The sequence below is a fragment of the Ailuropoda melanoleuca genome, chromosome 6 (genome assembly GCF_002007445.2).
Source record: "Ailuropoda melanoleuca isolate Jingjing chromosome 6, ASM200744v2, whole genome shotgun sequence".
Lineage (NCBI taxonomy): Eukaryota > Metazoa > Chordata > Mammalia > Carnivora > Ursidae > Ailuropoda > Ailuropoda melanoleuca.
This window is the reverse complement of record NC_048223.1, coordinates 53,347,054-53,369,983: the sequence shown is the minus strand read 5'-3', so window position 1 is coordinate 53,369,983 and position 22,930 is coordinate 53,347,054. Positions and strand designations below refer to the sequence as shown.

The following is a 22,930-nucleotide window of genomic DNA, read 5'->3' as shown; positions in this document are numbered from 1 at the left end:
CTCTCCTTCTGCCCCTCCCCCGGCTTCTGCTCTAATAAATAAAATCTTAAAAAACAGATTAGAAGGCAAATTCATATTTGGAACATTCACCCAGCACCCCAAATCTGCACCTCTCGAAATTTACTTTCCCCTAAAAACTAGAGCAATTGAGAACAAAGACAAAGGAGACCGCGTTCAGGGTACTTGTTACCCAGCTGATGGCCAAGCCAGCCTCCAAGTCACGGGGCACACCACGCAGCCAGAGCTCACCCTCACGCATGCGCACGCGCCCCATCCCTGTGCTCACGGACAGGACCACTCGCTCAGAGCCGGGGACCCACTGGAACTCAAGCCGCTGGTTCGGACCCTAAAGCCCCCGCCCGCCGTGGGAGGTCCCGTTGCAGGGTCCCGGGCCTCCTCCCCACCGAGGGTCACCGCCGTCTCCCACACGGCCCATGCTCTAACCTCTGCTCTTGGGAAGGTGGGCAGGCAGGACCTTGAGAGTTACTGGGAAATCTGGAAACGGAATTTCGGGCTTCACTAAACCTGTTGGCGCAGGAGGGGGCACCAAGAAGATGGCGAAGCTGCGCGTGCGCAGCACTGTCTGCAGCCAACGCGCAAGTTCTGCTGGGTAAGCAAACTAGACTCAAGACTACGTCTACCATAATCCTTCGCGTCCACTTCTTTATGTAAATAAACCTGTCTTATTCAAAGTGTAGGGAGGTGGTTGCTGTGGAAGGTCTATAGCTCCGGCGTTTTCAGAGGCCGACCCCTATTCCACCCCTGGAGGTTAGGCCCTACGTAGAAGAACTACTAAATGCGATTTGTGGTCCTTTAGTGCATCCTGGTTTGGCAAAAAAAACTACCAGCAAACAACTCTTTGAAAGACTTTTGCGGACATTATGGGAGTTTCATTGTAGATGCGCTATTAAAGAATGTACTTAGTTTTGGAGATACATACTGAAGTATTAAGAGTGAAATATATCTATGTTATTTTAAAATGTTTTCGCAAACACAAGACAAATGTGGCAAAAGGTGAAATTTGTCCAGTAGAGAAAACGGTACATGGGTGCTCATTTTTCTTTATTAGTCTAAGATTGGAAATAGAAACTTAAATAAAAGAAGGAAAGGGTAAAAACTGGGTGTATCTTTTAGACACAAAATAATAAAAAGGAAGATATGTGTCAGTTATCAGTTCTTGTGAATAGGGAATTTAATTAAAATGTTAAAAAATGGAATCCAGTAATACAGTAAGAAAATAACATCTCTACCCAGTTTGTCTCGAAATTGAAAAAAAAGGAATTTTTCGAAACTAAGGAAGCAATAATTTTCTTTAAAGATTTTATTTATTTATTTAACAGAGATAGAGAGACAGCCAGCGAGAGAGGGAACACAAGCAGGGGGAGTGGGAGAGGAAGAAGCAGGCTCATAGCGGAGGAGCCTGATGTGGTGCTCGATCCCAGAACGCCGGGATAACGCCCTGAGCTGAAGGCAGACGCTTAACGACTGCGCCACCCAGGTGCCCCAGGAAGCAATAGTATTTTTTTAACTAAATCAGAAAATATATGCATACTTAAAAGATTTTAAATAAGCAAGTACTTCGCCCAAGTAATTCCACTTCTTGGGTTATATGCTACTATAATTCAAAGATTTATATAAAGAATGCTCTTCACAGTATTAGTTGAGTCAATACAAATATTCAAGAATCTATGGGTAAAATATGCTTATCCACAAAGTGGATGTCTTACAAAGCAAGCAGCACAAAGCACAAGCCACAGCCTTAAAATGTGATAGAAATATATTAAATCATACAATGGATATTCAAAATATATTCTGAAATTTTAAAAAATATGCCGGTAACAAAACAGAGCTATCTATAAATGTATGTATGTATGTATTCATGGAGATATGACACTGTCTGTCACAAGGTAAGTGCTCAAATTGACATTATTTCCAGTCAGGTTATGTAAACGTATTTATTGTGTCAGTGAGTCTGTGTGTATGCATTTTTATGAAAGAAGTTATTTCTGTATGACCTGTATATTTGTGTGTGTCCATCAAGTGCGGGAGTAACCACCACAAATTCTCTTGAGAATAAGGCAAGTATTAAACAAAGGTTAACAGTAAATAAAAATGATACTTATGTAAAAATACTTATATATCTTTGTGTGGATTATCCTTCATCAGTAAATAGTAACTACATCCATGGTTCCCCAGGCCAAAATCTCAAATCATTTGTTCGAGCAGAATTCTAAGATGATCCTTTATTTTTAATTATTTCTCCAACACCGCCCATCCAGAAAACTGGTATGTGTTTATGAAAGAGGATTTCCACTGCCTCCAGTTTGACCTCAAACTTTCTGGTTGGTTTCTTCTTTCCAGCTCGTCTCTTGGCTCAGGTGGAAGACCAAAAGAGCAAAAATTTCCACCCCTAACAGATACTACCTTCCTTAAGGAATAAGGACTACCCTGTGCCCACCCATGTTTGACTCCAAGGAAATGATCCATTGGACTTTCACTACCTACCTGTAGTACCCACTGTCTTTTGCCCCACATTTTTCTTATATAAACCTGGAAATATTTTTTAGCACGTTGGAGACAGTCTTTGACATACTAGTCCACTGCCTTCCTTGTGTTGGCCTCACTGAAATAAATTCCTTTCCTATTTCACCATGGCTCCTCTCTGCCTTTGGATTTTGTCAGCGGTAAGTGGCCAGACCTGGTATGTTTGGGACTCCCACAACCAGGTGCTCCTGCACCCCTGAACGCCAGCAAACACATATATTTCTCGATATGGATTTTGCGTTTTAAAATTAATCTTATTACCAAATTAATATTTTTGTCATTACTTTGAATGGAAACTCATTTCTGTTGGCGCAGAAAGAGTAAATTAATGTCATAACGTTACTGACCAGAAAATCACTACATATTCAGTATATATTTATTCCCTAGTGAGAGGAGTTAAAATATTTTATACCATAAGCAAAAAGTGAATAAAAATCTCAGACTGTGCACTCACATTAAACTCCTTTTCTTTTGGGCAGTGGTATGTGTGGCACTAGTCTTCTGTTTTAACCTATACATATTTTCTCTTTATTACAAGTTTCATGTATCATTTGTGTAATTTTGAAAGCTTCAATTCAGATGTTACAGGATATTATTCTTTGTACTATTGTACTTATTTACAAGTACTTTATTTTTTTAAATTTTTTTATTATATTATGTTAGTCACCATACAGTACATCCCTAGTTTTTGATGTAAAGTTCGATGATTCATTAGTTGCCTATAACACCCAGTGCACCATGCAATACGTGCCCTCCTTACTACCCATCACCAGCCTGTCCCATTCCCCCACCCCCGTCCCCTCTGAAGCCCTCAGTTAGTTACAAGCACTTTCTTTATCAAGTGGTAGTTCTGTTTTCAAGCCCCCAGGTAACGGGCTGCCAGGTCAAATTAGCTATCACTGGGAGTAATCACCGGAGAAGCCTTCAGAAACTCCCAGCAGTACTCAGACCGCTGGAAGAGGCCGAATATCAGACGTCATCCAAAATAGATATGCTGCGGAGGCTCCTGGGAAACGTAGTTCCAGAGTGAGGCGCGGGGGCCTTTTGCGCATGCGCAAGACCACCTCCTTTTGATACTCGCCATTTTGTCTCACGCCCCAGGGCGGGAGAGGACTCTAGAGCCTCCAGGTCTGCGCGGCGCGGCAGAGGGCGGGGCCTGGAACCTGCGCGGGCCGGGAGCTGTGGCCGAGCCCCTGCAGGTGTGTCGGAGGCCGCTTTGCCAGTGCGAGGCCGGGGAGGAGGGGCGGGGGGAAGCCGGGTCTGCGCTGCTGCGCGGAGCCGGAGAACCTGGAAGCCGCCGCCGCCCCCCTCTGAGCGCCCGAAGGGCCTCCGAGGACTGGGGAGGGGGTCAGGCAGGGGGCTTTGCGGGGGTTGCCCATTGTCCACCTTCCTGGCTCTCGACCTGCGTAGCCCAGCGCCCGGAGCTGGCCTGGGGCGCGGGAGAAATGGGGAGGGACGCCGGGGGACGGCTTTTGTGACGTGGACCCTAGGCCCGCCACGTCCGCACTGGCGTGGCTGCCGCGCTGTCAAACCCGGGGGACCTGCGCCCGTCTGGCTCCCGCCGGTAACCTAGCAGTATAACCTCGGTACGACCCGGACACTCATCTGTAAAATAATCCCAGTAACCACTGGGGTTGTTTGCTGTAGTAAATAGGGCTGTACATATAAGTATGATAAGGACTCAATAAAGGTGAGCTGCTTTTATTATTACAAGGTAATGCTGTTTTTTTCATTATTGGCTCATTTAATCATTATCATCTTAACCATCCTTCGAATCGGTATTAATCAGCTCCATGCTTTTAAATGCGAGTACTAAAGGTTGAGAGATAAATTGGTGTCCTCAGCACTAGCGGAGGAGGGTGAGTAAATTCTCATTTTACTCCGCTTCATGCTGTTTCCCACGGTAAAATCCAGTCTTCGGTTGTATTTAGTACAGTAATTTTCCCTGAGCAAAACTGTGGAGTGTAGTGGACCTAACCTTACCAGGTAGAGTTCTACTTCCAAAAATTCTTGAGGCTTGCTCAGAACCCTTGTGTCAAAAGATTAGTTAAGGCCCTTCCTTCATTCTCCAGCCTGTTTCTATTCTTAGAGGGCTGTTGACACGTAAACTGAAACCGGTAAGTTGAGCCCTGAATTTTAAGTTTTATTGGAGAAGCTGGGAATCCTCTCCAGGCCAGAGGCTAGTTTCTAGAGAGGGGAAATGGGACAGACTTTGTTAAAAGACGAAAACTGGAATTTCATCCGGGCTCCACGTTAAGAAAGTGATACAATGTCTCTCTGTTGGGCAGTTGTGTCTGGGCTTTCTGTAAAAAAAAAGTTTTGTCTCAGGCGTTCTGTAAGCATCATGCTAGCTGGAAGAGATTTCTGCTATCCCTGCAATTATGGCATCTAGTTACCTTTTGCTACCTACATAAAGTGTTCTGGGATTTATGGTGTCAAATTGTTATTTTAGATTTTTTTTTTTTAAAGATTTTATTTATTTATTTGACAGAGATAGAGACAGCCAGCGAGAGAGGGGACACAAGCAGGGGGAGTGGGAGAGGAAGAAGCAGGCTCATAGCGGAAGAGCCTGATGTGGGGCTCGATCCCATAACGCCGGGATCACGCCCTGAGCCTAAGGCAGACGCTTAACCGCTGTGCCACCCAGGCGCCCCTGTTATTTTAGATTTAGATTTGTGTGGCTGTCAGAAGATCAGCAGATGGCCGTGTCAAAATTCTTCGAGGCCTAATTAACTTTTACCCTAAGGCCCAGCCCAGGGTTGGAGGGGACAGTGAACTCCAGGATACCATCTGGATTTGTGGCAATGAGTGAAGACTTACAGAATCAAAATGGTACAGGAAAGTTTCAAAATTATCTAATTCCTCCTCATGTTAAATAATAGCATTGAAACTAAGTGCCTAAGTTTGTTAATAGCAGAGACTAGCACAGAACAAAAGTCTCCAGGTTGTCCACAATACCATGTTTAAGTCAAAACAAGTTTCTTGGAGAAGTGATTTTGGAGAAACTGCAATTTAGGGAGAAGAAACATGTTAATTTTTGAGGGCTATGAAGACTTTCTAACTTTCTGCGGTTTATAATAGAAATAGGAAAAATTGTTATGTAACTTAAACACTTCCACGTCAGTATTTCTCTTCAACATCATTTGTAATGCCAGCATCAGGGTCCATACTTTGGATATATATTATACACCTTGCCTAACTTGATATTTTTTGGATATTTAAGTTTTTGATCCTTTTGTGCTTTTTAGTAAGGGACATTTAGTCCATTTAGTAAATGGACACATAATTTTCAAAACAGCCAGTAGGAAAGAAATGTTTAGATTCACTCAAAATTTTCCCAGATTCGTCATGATTATATCAGAATCACCAGTGGACAGGTGGTTACTCCTTTATCATAGTCCTCCTATTCCTCTTCATGGCTCAAAGGGCTATTTTCCTAGGGGTTTAGGTTTTACTAAAATGTATGGAAATTTCTCACAGGTGATTCCTGAGCTGCAAGATAAGGTCTTCCAAGACTTCTGTCTTCCAACTTTCCCAGTTCTGGCTTCATAGTTTCTGTCCTTTCCCAAGAGCAGCAGAAAATGAGCAAGTATCAGGTGAGTCATTTCTTTAGCCTGTGTGTGTGTGTGTATTTTCAGTGAGTTTTATGAAAGCCCATACATTAAACTCGAAAAGTGGAAATAGTTAAAAATCACCTTAAGGGAAAATGTTGTTTGAATAGCACAGCAGAGATGCCTGGGTGGCTCAGTCAGTTAAGTGTCTGCCTTCAGCTGGAGTCTGGCATCAGGCTCCCTGCTCAGTGGGAAGCTTGCTTCTCCCTCTCCCTCTGCCTGCTGCTCCCCTGCTTTTGTTTTCTCCTTCCTTTCTCTGCCAAATAAATGAAATCTCAAAAAAAAAAAAAAAAAAGAATAGCACAGCAGTTCCAAAGTGTAGTGTGCAGACTCCTGAGATCCCCAAGAATTTTACAAGGGGCCTGTGAAGTCAGAACATAAAACTAAGATGCAAATTGCCTTGCACACTGATGGTGAAGAGCAGTGGTGACTAGGTTGCTGCCTGTTTGGCATGAATCAAGACAAATGATACCAATGACTATTTCTCTGCAGTGTATTCACAATAAAAAAACCTGCCACCTTTACTTAAGGTATCTTTGATGAAATGGTAGAAATTAAGGATTTTATTAAATCTTGACCCTTCAATTCACATCTTTTTAATGTTCAACGTTCAATGACGAAACGCGAAGTTCACACAATACTTTTGCTATATACTGAGGAATGATGGTTGGTTGTCTACAGGAAGAGCACTTGTGCGATTGATTCGTGAGTTCACCTAGCCACCTCTTCATGGAATACTATTTTTACTTGAAAGAGCACCTGGCAGACAAGCTGTGGTTATTTGGACAGGTCTTTACCAAATACTTTCTCAAAAGTGGCTGCAGTGAGCCTGTCACTTCAAGAAAAATAACTCTCAGTACTTGTTGCCAATGTTAAAAGTTGAGCTTCCAAGTAAAACAGAATTTTGGAAAACTTCTATCCTCCACTGTGAAGCTGACACCTTCTAATGCACTTTTCTGAGGAGACTGGTGAGGATACTAACAAATGTAATATATTTTTACATGTGTCTGCCTTTGAGTAATATTTCTTTTTTTTTTAAGATTTTTTAATTTATTTGAGCGAGAGAGTGCACGCACAAGCAGGAGTGGCAGGCAGAGAGAGAGAGAGGGAGAAGCAGGTTCCCCACTGAACACAGTACCAGAAGCAGGGCTCCATCCTAGGACCTCGGGGATCATGACTGGAGCTGAAGGCAGACGCATAACAGACTGAGCCACCCAGGCGACCCTTGAGTAATATTTCTTTTTTTTTTTTTTTAAAGATTTTTTTTTAATTTATTTATTTGACAGAGATAGAGACAGCCAGTGAGAGAGGGAACACAAGCAGGGGGAGTGGGAGAGGAAGAGGCAGGCTCATAGCAGAGGAGCCTGATGTGGGGCTCGCCCATAACGCCGGGATCACGCCCTGAGCCGAAGGCAGACGCTTAACCGCTGTGCCACCCAGGCGCCCCTTGAGTAATATTTCTGATGTATGTGCTCACAGGCAGATTAGGACAGGGTGACACACAGAAGTGAGGAACAGAATAAGGTGGTTAGGGAATGCCACTCTAAAAGGTAATATTTGAGGAAAAACCTGGTTAAATGAGAGAGGGAACCAAGTAGAATTCTGGGGGAAGAGCATTCTAGATAGGAAGAACAGCAAATACAAACCCCGAGGCATGTTCCAGAAACAGTATTCAGAACATTGAAGCTACAGAGCAACCTGGGGGGAATGAGCTAAGAGGGCAGATCAAAGAGGTAGAAGGGGCTGGAGTATGTAGGACCTTGTAGGCTGAAGAAAACATTGAATTTCAATTTTATTTTAAAAATCATACTTATGCAATCAAACAAATGTATGTAATGTGTATGTAAAATTTAGGGAATATTGATGAAACACAGGTGTACGCCCTATTTGGCTTAAGAGATGAAAATTACTAGTTATCTTTGAAGCCCCTGTATGCCCCTCCTTAATCTCATCTCACCATTCATTATCCAGAGAAAAAGGAATCCTGACTTCTGAGTTAACCATTTCTTTGCTTTTATAATTCAATGTTTAAAACAAAACAGTGTATTTGGCCATTAATTTCCCAGCCCTTTGATAAGCACTTGACAACAGTCTTACGTCATTCTTACAGTCCAGCTTTTGAAATGGTTTACTACCATATCATAAATTTTCAGTGTGGACATTATGTTATTAACTAAAAATCATAGTCTTTGGGCATGATGGAGGGGAGAGACTCTAGAAAGAGTGAGAAATAATGTAGGAGGAAGCTCAAAAAAACTTAGCCTATTCAACACTTCTGCTTTAGTCTTGAAGATGTGTCTTTTACCTGACATTCTCCTTATCCAGAATTCATTCAGGGGTTCCACAATGTTTCCCCCATGTTGTGTTCCGTAACTAATTTCTGACTGGTGCAGTTTGGACAGCAGAAATGACTAGTGAGCCTTTTTGTTTTTTGAAGTAATTTTGAGTGCAGTCATTACTACTAACTTTGGAAAAGTTTATTTTATGTAGATATTGTAATTTTTTGTTTATTCATAGACATTTTGGCCAAATCAGATGATCTTTTTTTATTTCTTCTTGCATCTCTCAAGTTGTATTGGCATAAATTTCTTGTTTGAAATCATCCTTTATGTTGTTTTTATCCTGCTCACTTGCTTGTTTTAGTGAAGGTCTGCTGGTGGAAAACTCTGAGTTTGGTTTATCTGAAATATAAGTTTTTCACTGTGTAAAGAACTCTCAGTTGACAGTTGTTTTATCTTAAAACATGGAAAAGCATTCATTGTCTTCTACTGATACTACTCAAAATTCACCTTTTGTCAGACCTCTAAAGTAAATTTGTATTCTGGGCTGGCTACTTTTAAGATACCCTAACTCTACTGTGTGTATGTGTGGATTTTTCTTTACCCTAATGAGATTTGTTGTACTTCCTTTGGGTTGAGTATTTTGAGTATTTACACTGTATCTCCTTTACTGACTTTCAAGCTCTACTTTTTGTTATTGTTTATTGCTTAGTCTGAAGATTACATTTTGCACATTAATTTACACCTGTCTGCAAATATTTATTCATGAACAACATAATTTTCAGCAGCATAATTCTATTTCAACCCTCCCACCAATGTGGTCCTTGTTTTATATCTCACTACTACATATATTTTTAATCCCCAATACTTTTTTTCTTTAATCAGTATTAATCTTTTGAAGGAACTTAAGTGTGTGTGTGTGCACACGCGTGCATAAAATAGTGTTATTTTTATACAAATATCTGTGCTTTGGGTGCTCTGTATTCCTTCCTACAGACCTGGGATTCTCTCTGATGTCCTTTTCCTTCAGCCTAAGCAACTTATTTTATCATTTCACACAGCACAGGAGTTACGGTGACAAATTCACTTTGCTTGTCTTTCTGGAAATGTCTTTATTTCACCTTGGTTTGGGAAGAATAATTTTTGTTGAATATAGAACTCTATGCTGCAGGTTTCCTTTGTTTCTGCATTTATAGGATGCCTTTGTCTTCTGTTCTTTCTGATGAGATGTCAGTCTTCATCTTATCCTTATTCAGCTGAACACAATGTGTCTGAAAAAGAGTTGTGCTTAAGATTTTATCCTTAGTTTTCAACACTTAGACTGTGATGTGCATAGTTACGGTTTGTTTTGAATTTATCCCTTGTGGACAATAAAGATTTATAGGTTGTTGCCTTTTATCATTTCAGAAAATTCTTAGCCACTTACTCTTCAAATATTTTCTTTGCCCCTTTCCCTTTTTTCCTTTCTAAGATTATCATTACACCAAATACATATTGCCCCAAATTCTATTTAGTTTGGAGGGCTTTTTGTCTGAATATTTCTGTTGAACCAATTTTTCAAGTTCCTGGTTTCCTCCTCCTTTTTTGTCAATTCTCTTTATTCATAAGCCCACAAAATCCACTTGATACTGTATCTTTTAATTCTAAAAATTCCTGGGTTTTGTTTTGTTCTTTTTCTGCTATCATTCTTTCATTTGTATTGTCTGTTTTTTCATTCAGTCATTTAACACTTTCATTGTACTTAAAGTCCTTATCTGCTAATCCCAACATCTAGGTTATCTGCTTCAAAAGTCTTCTTTCTTTGGTATGTATGAACATTTTCTACTTTTTTTGCATCTCATAATTCTTTATTATGTGCTAGACATTTTATAAAAGTACAGTAGAGATCGAAGTAAGTAATAGCTCCAGAAAATGGCATATCCCTTCTTCTGCCTGGTTCCTGAGTCAGCCTGATACGTAGTTGAGCTGACCCTGGGCTTTAGTTAGATTCAGTTCACCACGGATTTCAAATGCTTTAAGGGCAAGATCAAGGCTTTCCCTTCAGCAGAGCTTGGGATCTGAGCACCACCAAGGCTCCACGGATGTGCTTTACAGTCTGGCCACCAGCCTTCATTTGGGTGACCACGGAGTTCCTACGCCGCAGAGCTTTCACCATCTGAGTCAGCTCTTCCTGCCCTGGTGCTCTGCTCCCAGCCTGGGGAGGCTTGTTGCCATGTACTCGGTAGAGGCCTGTGGGGAAAACTGGTGGCTGTTTGTATTTCAGACCATTCATATTGGTTATGAAGCTTCCTGTTTGGTTCCAGAAACTCTTCCCCAACTTATAATGAAATGATCACTTTGAGACATTTAAAGGGAAGTAAAAAAAAAAAAAAAGTCCTAGAGATACTAGGCTTCCATTTAGGGACCTTTTGAATGTGAAACCTCCAGTCACCAGCTAGTATCAAATGGCAGATTGGGGTTCATTTGCTTTGTGACTGGAGTTCTTCGGGATCTAATACATCACAGAAATCCATAAGCAGACATTACAATTTTGTTGAGTTGGACTGGTTCCCTCTCTCTCCTACTTGCCCCTTTTTAGTCATCATGGTTTTCTTTTCTCTTCTGGAGTATTCATCTCTTGTGAATTTTTTCCTTTGTTCATCTTTGGAGTCTCCATTTTCTGATAGGTTATGGGAAACTTGTAATTTTCTAGATTAGTGGCTTGTTCTTATTGTTAGGGTGAGATCCACTTCTCTTTTGCCTTTCTACATTCTATTCAGAACTAGCTTTTTATCCTTATGGTCAAGATGCTAGCTCTAAGTGACTTTCTGCTCTGGCTATGAAATTTGAAAATGCCCTGAAAATTCAAATTCAAGGTACAGGACTCATCCCAATCAGTTTCTTTTTTTCTAGGATCTTGATCCCTCCACAAATCTGGTGTGTATGGTAATATTTGATGCTTTCGTACAGCCATTTTTAGTGTTCTCCAGGGTTTGGTTATTTTATTTTTTTAATTGTGAAAAATATATATAAAATTTACCATTTTAACAATTTTTAACTATACAGTTCAGTGGCATTTAAGTACATTCACATCGTGGTACAATCATTATCACCTTCCATCTCTGGAACTTTTTTCATCTTGTACAACTAAAATTCTAACCATTAAACAGTAACTCCCTATTCCCCCTTCCCGTGGGAACCACCAATCTACTATCTATAACCTGACTATTCTAGGTCTCTCATATAAGTAGAATCACACAGTATTTGCCACTTTTACCTGGCATATTTCACTCAATATAATGTCCTTAAGATTCATCAATGTAGCATTTGACAGGATTTCCTTCCTGTTAAAGGTTAAATGATATTCCATTGTTTCTATAAACCACATTTTGTTTATGCATTCATCTTTTTTCTTTTGGTATTTGACATGTTTTATTAAAAATCAAGATTTTATACTTTTTAATGATTTCCCTCATTCCTTTTGCACCCAGTTAACTTCTCTTAATATTCACATCTACCTTCTTTGATACAGCCTCTTCTCTACTTTTAGTTGTGGTGTTTGTTCAGCCAGTCGTGGGGCTGTTCTCTTGAATGATTTATGCTGATGTGTTATCTAGTTGTATCCATGGGAGGGGGGGAGCTGAGGGTCCTCCTACTCCACCATCTTCCCAAACTCTCCTTTATGCATCCATCTCTTGTTGGACGCTTGGGTTTTTTGCACCTTGTAGCTATTGTGAATAGTGCTGCAATGAACATGGATGTACAGATATCTGTTTGAGTCCCTGCTTTGAGTTCTTTTGGATATGTAACTAGGAGTGGAATTACTGAATCACACGGTAATTCTTTAAGTTGTTGAGGAACCAACGTACTATAGGGGCTGCACCAGTTTACATTCCCACCAGCAATGCACAGGGGTTCCAGTTTCTCTGTATCCTTGCCAATACTTGATATCTTCCTGGGTTTGTATGTTGTTGTTGTTATGTTGAGTGAAGTCATTTTTGTTTTGTGTTATGTCTTATCTTCTTTATTCTCTAACTTAGAGCAGAATTCACTGTTTGGATATAGATTTCACTGAGTTTTGACACATCCATAAAGGCATACAATCATCACCACAGTTAAGATATAGAACAGTTTCATTGCCTCAAAATTCTTTTGGTTCCCCCCACCACTAATTCCTGGCAATCACCAATTTATTCTTTATCCCTATAATTTTGCCTTTTCCGGAGTATCATATAAATTAAATCAAAAAGTATGTAGTTTTCTGGATGTACTGTATGGTGACTAACATAATATAATAAAAAAACATTAAAAAAATAGTATGTAGTTTTCTGAGACTACTAATTTTCATTCAGCATAATGCACTTGAGATTTAATCATGTTGACTGTACCCACAGTTCATTCTTTTTTATTGCTAAATAGTATTGAGCTGTATATATGTACCCAATTTATTAACCCATTCACCAGCTGAAAAGCATTTGGGTTTCTGTTTTGTGGCAATTACAAAAGGAGCTATTACAAACAATTGCGTTTAGATTTCTGTGTGTACCCAGATTTTCATTTATCTTGGGTAACTACCTAGGCATGTGCTTGCCCGGGTCATGTTAAGTGTTGTGATTAACTTTACAAGAAACTGCCAAACCGTTAGCAGAGTAGCCATATTATTTATTTTGTGTTCCTACAACAATGGACAGAGTTCTATTTGTTTTGCATTCTTGTCAGCATTTGGTATTGGCAGTTGTTTTTTTTTCAAATCATGCTGATAGGTGTGTAGTGATATCTCAGTATGGTTTTAATTTGCATTTATCCTAATGACTAAGATGTTCAAAATGTTTTGATGTGCTTATTTGTTACCCATATATCTTCTTTTGGATTGCACTTCCCAAGTTACTTTACCTTAGACTTTCACATTTGGGTTTTAAACTAGAAGTGACCATTAGTTGTGAGTCTCTCTTTCTTTGGCTTCCTAACCACTCTCCTCCTCACCTGCCCGTATGTTTAGAGTTCTGTCAGGCTTTGGTCTTGGCCTAGTTTCTTTTTTCTTTTTTTAAAGATTTATCTATTTATTTGACAGAGAGAGACAGCCAGCGAGAGAGGGAACACAAGCAGGGGGAGTGGGAGAGGAAGAAGCAGGCTCATAGCAGAAGAGCCTGATGTGGGGCTCGATCCCATAACGCCGGGATCACGCCCTGAGCCGAAGGCAGACGCCTAACGACTGCGCCACCCAGGCACCCCTGGCCTAGTTTCTCCTATTATCTTGAATGTTGTTGCTTTCAGATTTCTTTTTTGACTCTTCTGGAACCCCATTTTTTAAATATATGACAATATTATTTGTGGAAATTTACTTACATGTATATCCACTAGAATGAACAGTTCCAGCTATATGTTCCACAGTCACTTCAGCATGAACAAAATTCAAGCTCATTGTCTCCTCCTGCACAACGGATTCTTTTTGTTTTCCAGTTTTCTTTTATGAATTTCCTAGTTGCCATAGAATAATGTTAGTTGGCAAGATACAAATGTTTCCACACGCCACAACCCGCTCCTACTGTATAGCTAGGAGACAGGACTGTTGATGTGTACAAGTTGGGAGATCATTGTCATGAGCAAAAGCAGCTTGGAGCTCCCCCCAGAGCAGGAAGTCAGAAGGGCACTGATGGAAGAGGAAAGATGGTGAGGTCATAGTTGTAGAGCAACATAAGATCAAGTGGGTGCTGCCACAAGCAGAGGTGCTCACCCTGACTGGGGAGATGCAGGAGTGGTCTGAGACAGTGGGACCCAAGGCCTGGCACTGGGGGTAAATTAAATAAAAGGGACTTAGAATGTGTGCAGGAACACGGATGGCAGCTTCAAGCTTTCAGCAACACAGAGGAATAGAAGTGGAATCCCTTGTGTGCTTTGTAGTGAAGGCAAATCAGAAAACAAGCCGCTGAAATCAGGTGTCCTAAAGAAAAGAGTGTACATTATCACAGAATCTAAAGACACCACCCCCAGTACTGCTGCTTCCTTTAAGAATGTGAATATACTCTGGCCACAGAGAGTCTTTTGAACTAAGGACTAGGGTAACACTTTCATCCCTCCCCACCAAAAAATGAGGCTTTATCTTCATTTGATCATGAACAAAAAATGTTACTCAACATGCAGACAAGAGTAAAATAAGAAAAAGTAGAATGTGTGAATTAACGCTTTGTCCGTTGATGTCAATACTCCTCCCCCAAACAAACGCAAAGTAGAGGAGAGTACAGCTTTCCGATATTAAGGAGTTTCAGATAGGAAATAACTTTAAAACCCGGAGATTAAAGACTCAGAAACTGAAAAACAAGTAGATATAATATAAAAGCAAATTAACTCAGGAAAAAAATAGTAGAACAGAAAATCCTGTCAGGTTAGAAGATTAAATGACAGTGCAGCTTGGGGAGAAGAGAAATTCAAGTCTGATAACTGACATGAGGCAGAGGAATTGGAAGAGACCATGGAGTGGGGGGCGGGGCTGCTGATAAGAATTGACAAGGAAGAGGAAGAGAGAGTAACAGAAATAGGAGATAAAGTAGAATCCCTGAATAACAAAACCTAAATAGTGGAAGAGAGCTAACATTTAATCCAAGGAAACCTTCCATTAAGAAAAGAAAAACTGAATTACATATTGAAAAGGCTGTATGTGCCAGAGATAAGTGACCCACAGTGGTAAACCCCAAGAGAGATTCTAGTAAAACTACTAGACTTACTTAAAAGTAGAGAAAAGAGTCCTGTAGGACACAAGGAAAAAGTCTACATCACTTGCCAAGGAAAGAAAATAAAATGACATAGTTCTTTTTAGCAACATATATATGTAAAACAAAAGCAGAACAGCGTTTCTAAGAAAAAAAAGTATGAAGTAAGAATTTATATTCAGTGAAGAAGTTCTTCAAGTTTTCACATTACATTTCAGATCCTGTGGAATATAAGCGAAGTAATGACTGGAGGAAATTCTATAGACTTCAGTGTCCTACCAATAAAAATGAGAGAATGAAAATAATTATTATGGGTCTAGCTACCATCAGACTATATAGATACTGTGGGAGTTATCCTTCCCTTCTCTCAGTAGTTACTCATTTCCAACGAAGTTATGTTTCTTCCCCCCACTGCTGCTATTTTAAATGTTTATCGTTCACATATGCCTGTTACTCTTCTGACACTCCATATTTCTGGTGTGCTGTTTGCCTCTTCTACTTTGTGTTTTCTTCGAAACTACCAGGCTACTCCTGTAACTCTAGCACTTCCCATCTGTTCGGTGGCTCCGTTACCTGATAGTGAATGGGTGAACATCCCAGAGATGTGTAGGACAGCCTACAAAGTGTAAAAATAGTGTGAAATAGCTGAATATCTAAACACATTTTTCTTTCTTACAAATACAAAAACAAAACTTGTCAATTTTTTTTAAATATTTTATTTATTTATGAGACAGAGACAGCCAGCGAGAGAGGGAACACAAGCAGGGGGAGTGGGAGAGGAAGAAGCAGGCTTATAGCGGAGGAGCCTGATGTGGGGCTCGATCCCATAACGCCGGGATCATGCCCTGAGCTGAAGACAGACGCTTAACCACTGTGCCACCCAGGGGCCCCCAAACTTGTCAATTTTTAATAGAGACTAGTATAAATATATATTTATAAGCAGGCACCAATTAAGTGGGTATGCAAAATATATTTTAATGGCCCAGAGACACACTCAGAATTCTTCCATGTTCTGACACCTGACTGAACTGTGTCACCTTCTAACTAATCTTTCCTGTTCTCATATCATGCTGCCTTATTTGTAATTTTCCTGAACTTGCCATTTTTCATGCATCAAGGCCTTTGGCAATTCTGTTTTCTTTATTCCCCAAGTTTATGTTGGCTTGACTACCTAGTAAAATCTGACTTGGTAACACACAATGCAAATATCTATCCCCATTTGTGACCACCTTAGATCCTGTACATGTTTGTCAGAACACCTGCTATGCATATTGCATTCAAGTATTTACATCTCTTTCTCCTTGTCAGAGTGTAAGCTCCTTGACAACAGGAATCGTTGCTTTCATTCCTCTTTGTATCTCCAGCAGTTCCAGGCATGGGTGGTATCTCAGTAAATACAGATTGAACATTTCATCTATGTACAAAGCAGCAAAGTATCATAACTTTCTAGAGTAAACTTTATAGTTGGCAGGTTAACAGCTCCTTTACACGTGTCTTTTTGTGGTACTCTACTCTGATTACTTCAATTTGAACTGAAATATATTGTTCCAGGGACCAGTAACATTCAAGGATGTTATTGTGGAATTCAGCCGGGAAGAGTGGCAGCTACTGAACGCTGCTCAGAGGACCCTATACAGGGAAGTGATGCAAGAGAACTGTGGTCTCCTAATCTCAGTGGGTGAGAAAAACTTCCCCATATGTAACTCCCAGTAGTTTGCATTTCCTTTCCCAGTTGCTGGACTGCATAATATTAGCTTTGTTTCAGGGATCAAAGGTGACAAATCATTTTGGGTACCAGAAAAAATATTTGTGTCCCTACCCTCCCCATTGAAAGAATCTAAATCTGCCAAGCCTAACTGGGACCTTCATTGTTCTCCTAAAACTGCACTTGTCATCCTTCAGAGTCCCTAAATCCCAAATAATCTCTATTATATACTTTTCCATTAATAGGTTACCGTGTGAATAAGCCGAATGCAGTCTTCAAGCTGAAACAAGGAAAAGAACCATGGATATTGGAAGTAGAATTTCCACATCGGAATTACCCGGGTGAGTGAGGACCTGTGGCCCCTGTTGCTAGTCAGGTGGTTGGTGCCTTTTGCCTTCTGAAATATTTTTAGGAATCTCTTTTTTTAAATGTCCTATACTTTTGGAAAAAACCAAGGACATTTGATCTGCATATGCAGGCAACATAAATCACACCTCTGGTTTCCATTTTTCCACATAAATTCCTCCTTTGCCAGACTTTTAATACAGATTTATTTTTCTTCCTATATACAAAATCTAATCGCTGCCTAACCTTGTCATAGATTTTTGTCTTCTTAAAGACTGTAATCTTAAAGTGTTAAATCTTAAATCTGATGGTAAATTTTTCTCCAAATGCCATTTCCCTCCTTTTATTAACAATGAGATGCCTCAGTTATTTTTAGCACTGGTTTTTATTAACTTCCTTTTCTCTCTTTAAACTCTGAAATCAGATTACAGATCTTTATGCCTTTCATCAATTGTATTATTTCAGAGTTGATACTTCCTTTTAGATGTGGTCTGTCTTTCACACAAAGTACTAATTATGCTGCCTTCTAAAATCTACCGCACCTTACTTGGAGTGTTGTAACTCTAAGATTTAAAAAACTAAAAACCAAAAAACCAAAGATCATCTCCCTCTGCTTCTGGAAATGCTTTTCTTACATTCCTGACTTGTGCACTTATGTGTTGCCAGGACCAGGAATAACGCCTGGTATTTAGTGGTGCTTCACTAGATATTTGTTGAAAGGTTGAATGTGAATTAACAAAAGAACTGTCTTCTCCTCTGTGACTTTCATAGTTAACTGCTTCAAGGGCTCCTCCTTTCCTAAGACCAAAGACACACAAGATCTTGTTTCTGTGTGTCCCAGTTAACCTGGCCCAGGCCCCCAGCAGGTAATGTCCTATGTCTTCCCCACAAGTGCTATGAAGTTCCAAACCCAAGCCTCTGCTCATAATCTTTCACTTTCTGTCAAGCATTTAAAGATGAATAAATATGAAGGTCAGTAAAGGTTCCAGAATGATGCTGAGTAATTAATCTTTAAAGATGATGTGGTAAACTGAAGCAGAGAGGTGGGAACTCAACTATGAAAGCAGAATAAGCCTGGGGCTGAGTCATGGCTGACAATGCTTTGGGGACATAGTCTTTGGCGGTCAGGCTTGAACATCTCTGCTGCTACAAATGGGAGTTCATCCTGTTTTATGATGGCTTGCACTCTTTCATTCTGAATGTATGTGTTCCTGGGTCTTCTGTCCCAGGGAAAATTAAGCCAGCTAGATGGAGAGTGAGAGCCCAAAGTGCAGCACTATTCCTCCACACACGGGGAAACGGAAGTTCTTGGAAAGTCACTTCAGTGTTGGCATCCAGACTGTCATGTGTGTACACAGAGGAAATCAAGCAGAAGTTTACAGTCTGCTAAGATAACACAGCAAATTAGATTTGAGCTGACGAAGACCTGTTAGCTCTTCGTCCAATTTCATCTTTCCCCTGATATTTCCAGTGAACACAGCTGTATACTAATTTTTCTGGTCACCCTACTTACTGTTCCTTGTCTGTTGTGGGCTTACAGCACTCTGTGTATCTTTTGTTCTCTGCTCCCTGTTCTTTTTTTTTTTTCTCCCTTAACTTTTCCCTCTAAGTGTTTTAAGGCCATATTTTATTTTATTTTATTTTACTTTTTTAAAGATTTTATTTATTTATTTGACAGAGACAGAGACAGCCAGCGAGAGAGGGAATACAAGCAGGGGGAGTGGGAGGGGAAGAAGCGGCTCATAGCAGAGGAGCCTGATGTGGGGTTCGATCCCACAACGCCGGGATCACGCCCTGAGCCGAAGGCAGATGCTTAACCGCTGTGCCGCCCAGGCGCCCCTAAGGCCATATTTTAAAGTGTCAGAAGTACTTGGGTTTATACCTACGTTTCTTCCCTGGTCTGCTACAGCAGTTTTTAATGTTTATGCTTTTTCTAAGCCAATGGGATAGATGAAATTTGCATTTGAGAGTTCCTTTTTTGGGGGAGCTTGGCCTGAAGCCTAAGAATCAACCCTACAACCATAATAATACATTAAGATTTATACGGTATTAAATTTTGGATTCCTTTGTAGAAGACCTCTGGAAAATTCATGACCTAGGAGCGAAATACCAGGAAAGCCGAGCCGAAAACTCAAGGCAAGTCCAAGATTTTGATTTTAAGATTAGAAGCCTTGTAATAAGAAAGTCTTGACGAGAGTACTGTAAGTGGGAAAGCACTAGTTAATACTAAATGTGAGAAAACTAACACTTGAGTGAATTCCAGAGATCTTATTTAGGACCAGGAAATTCAGACTTTGAAGTAGTCTTTTAATTCTTCTGAGTTACACAGTAAGGGAGGCATGGTTACACAAAGTAGATCTCAGGCATTTGACAGACTCTGCATACAATGCAAGGGAAGGTTCCTTCTACCAAATGTTAAACCACAGCGTGTATCAGAGAACATTAACAGTGGAGAAACTTTGAATCTAATCAATATGGGAAAATCTCTAGAAATTGGTTCTCAGCTAGCGTGCCTTAGACATTGAATTTGGAAATTTCTCTCTAGGAATGGAGAACTCACAAAACATCAGCAACCTCAACCCAGAGAGAAAATCCATAAATGCAATGAATGTGGAAAGTCCTTCTGCCAGAAGTCTATCCTCGTAATACACCAGCATATTCACTCAAAGGACAAACCCAGGGAATGTGGGGAATCTGGCTCTAGAAATGGAGACCTCACAGTACAACAGAAAACTCACACCAGAGAGAAAACCTATGAATGTAAAGAATGTAAGAAAACTTTCTATCACTTGTCATCTCTTAGTAGACATTTGAGGACTCACGCAGGGGAGAAACCCTATGAATGTAATCAGTGTGAGAAATCCTTCTACCAGAAGCCACACCTCGTAGAACATCAGAAAACACACACAGGAGAGAAACCCTTCGAGTGTAACGAATGTGGGAAGTTCTTCTATGTTAAGGCATACCTCATGGTACATCAGAAAACACACACAGGGGAGAAGCCCTATGAATGTAAGGAATGTAGGAAATCCTTTTCCCAGAAATCACACCTCACAGTACATCAGAGAACACATACAGGGGAGAAACCTTATAAATGTAAGGAATGTGGGAAATTCTTTTCTAGAAATTCACACCTCAAAACTCATCAGAGAACTCACACAGGAGAGAAACCCTATGAATGTAAGGAATGTGGGAAATGCTTCTACCAGAAGTCAGCCCTCACAGTACATCAGCGAACTCACACAGGGGAGAAACCCTTTGAATGTAATAAATGTGGAAAAAATTTTTACTATAAATCAGACCTCACTAAACATCAGAGAAAACACACAGGGGAGAAGCCCTATGAATGTCATGAATGTGGTAAATCTTTCTCCGTGAATTCAGTCCTCAGATTACATCAGAGGACGCACACAGGAGAGAAACCTTATGAATGTAAGGAATGTGGGAAATCCTTCTCTCAGAAGTCACATTTTATCATACATCAGAGAAAACACACAGGGGAGAAACCCTATGAATGTCAGGAGTGTAGGAAAACTTTTATTCAGAAATCAAAACTTACTGCACATCAGAAGACGCACATAGAGGGAAAAAGCTGATAAATACTATGAATTGGAAAGTTCTTTTGGAATTTATCCTTCAGAATAACTGGATAATTCACACAAGAGAGTATCATCGATCTCAGAAAATTTCAGTCACAGTCTTTCTTGACAGAAAAGGGAATACACAGAAATTCTTTAAATCTATAAGAGAGACATTTTTACCATATGTCAGACTTAACTAAGTATCAGATGACCTACAAACTGTAAAACATGAGGGAGACCATTCTTTTAGAAGTCATACTAGACCACACAACACAGAAATCACAGGAAGAGAAATCCTATAAAAACAAATGAATGTCAGGAAATTTTCTGTCAGGGCAGCCAACACTAGGTATCCAAAAGCTCACATGAGTGAGAAGCTCCTATCAGCATCCTTCCCGAGCACTCAGAAACCTCTGACACCACGTGGACTTGGAGCACTCAAAGGTGTAAGTGCACAGACTGCAACAGAGATCAGAAGCCTTTACGGAGAAGTGATGTGTCAGTGAACCTCAGATCCGTGATGCCGGGATAGAACCTCTGCAGACATTTCAAATACGTGAAAGTTTCTTGACAAACATTCAGAGAGAATCTGTACTGAGTGAGGGTAACAGTTACACCAGAAGTCATGTTGCAGCAGTTGGATTCTGAGCGGTTTTCTTTGTTTTTTGGTTTTGTTGTTGTTTTTAAAGAAACCTACCAATGTCTAGATATTTGAAGCTTTTTAAAAAGCACAAATACATTTAAAAAAATAAACAGGTGACATCCTTACACACAAGGAATCCTTTAGTACGTAAAACTAGTGTGTGTCAGCACGCCACAGGACAGGTTGTGGATGTTTATGGGCACGTGGATCCCGTCCATAACTGTACTTAGGGATATATGTAGCCTTCGTTCAGCAGTTTTCACGTATGTGAAGATATTTCACATTGCATCTCAGCATCGACTCCTGTTACTCTAATGTGTATTTTAAGTGTAATATTCTTTTAAAATTGTAGTGCATCTTTTTCTCCTATTTCCCAGCATTTTTAAATGAATATAGATATTACTGAACCAATCCTTCAGAAAGGTCAGCGAATTTTACATTAGGGACACATTTATTCATAAAACAAGACTGAAATTATTTTTAAAAACAGCTGAAAACACTCTATAATAAAAATAAATAATGCTATGTAAGGAAGTAGTATCTATCTAGATGTTTTAGCAGGGTGCAGAGCTTATCTGCATTAGAATTTTGTATGAGTGTTTTAAGAATGTTCTTCACTACCTTTTTCTTCATAGTAGAAGCAACATGGGTAGTGGTTGAGTGTGGACTCTGGACTCTTACTGCCACGGCTCAAATTCCAGCACGTGGCATGCCACTTAACCTCTCTGTGCCTCTGTTTCCTTTTCTATAAGAGAAGTGATAATGATAGGACTGCTCTGAGGTACAAATGAGTTATTTTTAGAGCACTTAGAATAGTGTCTCAGACACAAGAAAAGCATAAGTTAGATACTATTATAATTTGTATTTCTTGAATTATGCTGGGAAAAAAAAAGTTGGCTACCAACATTCACCACTCACTTTATTGCTGTAGTGCCTTGGTTTGGCTTGGTTGTGCAGTTTTCCACAAATAAGATTCAGATATTCAGATGTGACCCAAAGCCTGTTTTTGTAGCCTACAAGCCAAGAATAGTTTTGCATTTCTAAATGAGTGGGGAAAAAAATATTTTGTGATATGTGAAAATTATATTCAGGTTTCAGTGTCCATAAATAAAGTTTTATTAGAACACTAATAAAAACCATTTGTCTCTGTTTTGCCTGAGGCTGCCTTCAGCACTACAAGAACAGAGTTGAGTAGTTCTGACAGACCATGTGGCTCAGACAGCCTATGACAGTTACTATCTGGCACTTTACAAAGTTAAGTTTTTCTGTTACTTAGAGCTGAAAACACTACAATCAGTGTATATGATGTACTTTTATATATGTTCTGTGTTTCAGAAATGATGCATACAGCAATTTGTGGGTGGGTGGTTTTTGTGCCGTGTATTTATTTTGTACATTGTATTTATATGTTAAAACCCTAAGCATTAGAATTTTTTCAAATGTGTCTTATTTGTTGAACTGTAATAAAATCAAAACATTTTCTGATGGAATGTAGCAGTACATGTATGAAATAAACATTGTCTAAATTAAATCAAA

General features: G+C 39.9%; 2 protein-coding genes across 16 annotated transcripts in view; one reads left to right on the top strand and one right to left on the bottom strand.

Moving 5' to 3' along the window:
• LOC100476789 (oocyte zinc finger protein XlCOF6-like) overlaps nucleotides 1-576 on the bottom strand; it is a 34,358-nt gene extending 33,782 nt beyond the window's left edge. For 8 of the 13 annotated variants that reach the window (XM_034662426.1, XM_034662422.1, XM_034662424.1 and 5 more), the window contains exon 1: nucleotides 445-576. The gene's annotated coding sequence lies outside the window, so the exon portion shown is untranslated. The remainder of the gene's footprint in view (nucleotides 1-444) is intronic. The other 5 variants (XM_019794280.2, XM_011218630.3, XM_019794284.2 and 2 more) reach the window with 2 other exon arrangements.
• Nucleotides 508-22,930, top strand: ZNF25 (zinc finger protein 25). Of its 3 annotated transcripts, none has more exons than XM_034662429.1 (6): nucleotides 508-610; nucleotides 6,025-6,140; nucleotides 16,672-16,798; nucleotides 17,071-17,166; nucleotides 19,243-19,306; nucleotides 19,716-22,930. In XM_034662429.1, the coding sequence occupies exons 2-6, from the start codon at nucleotides 6,126-6,128 to the stop codon at nucleotides 20,764-20,766; spliced, it is 1,353 nt and encodes a 450-aa protein (XP_034518320.1). In that variant the 5' UTR covers nucleotides 508-610; nucleotides 6,025-6,125; the 3' UTR covers nucleotides 20,767-22,930. The 3 variants fall into 3 exon arrangements, with proteins under 3 accessions (XP_034518320.1, XP_011216938.1, XP_019649847.1); XM_011218636.3 differs by lacking the exon at nucleotides 508-610 and adding an exon at nucleotides 3,609-3,743; XM_019794288.2 differs by lacking the exon at nucleotides 508-610 and adding an exon at nucleotides 3,760-4,234.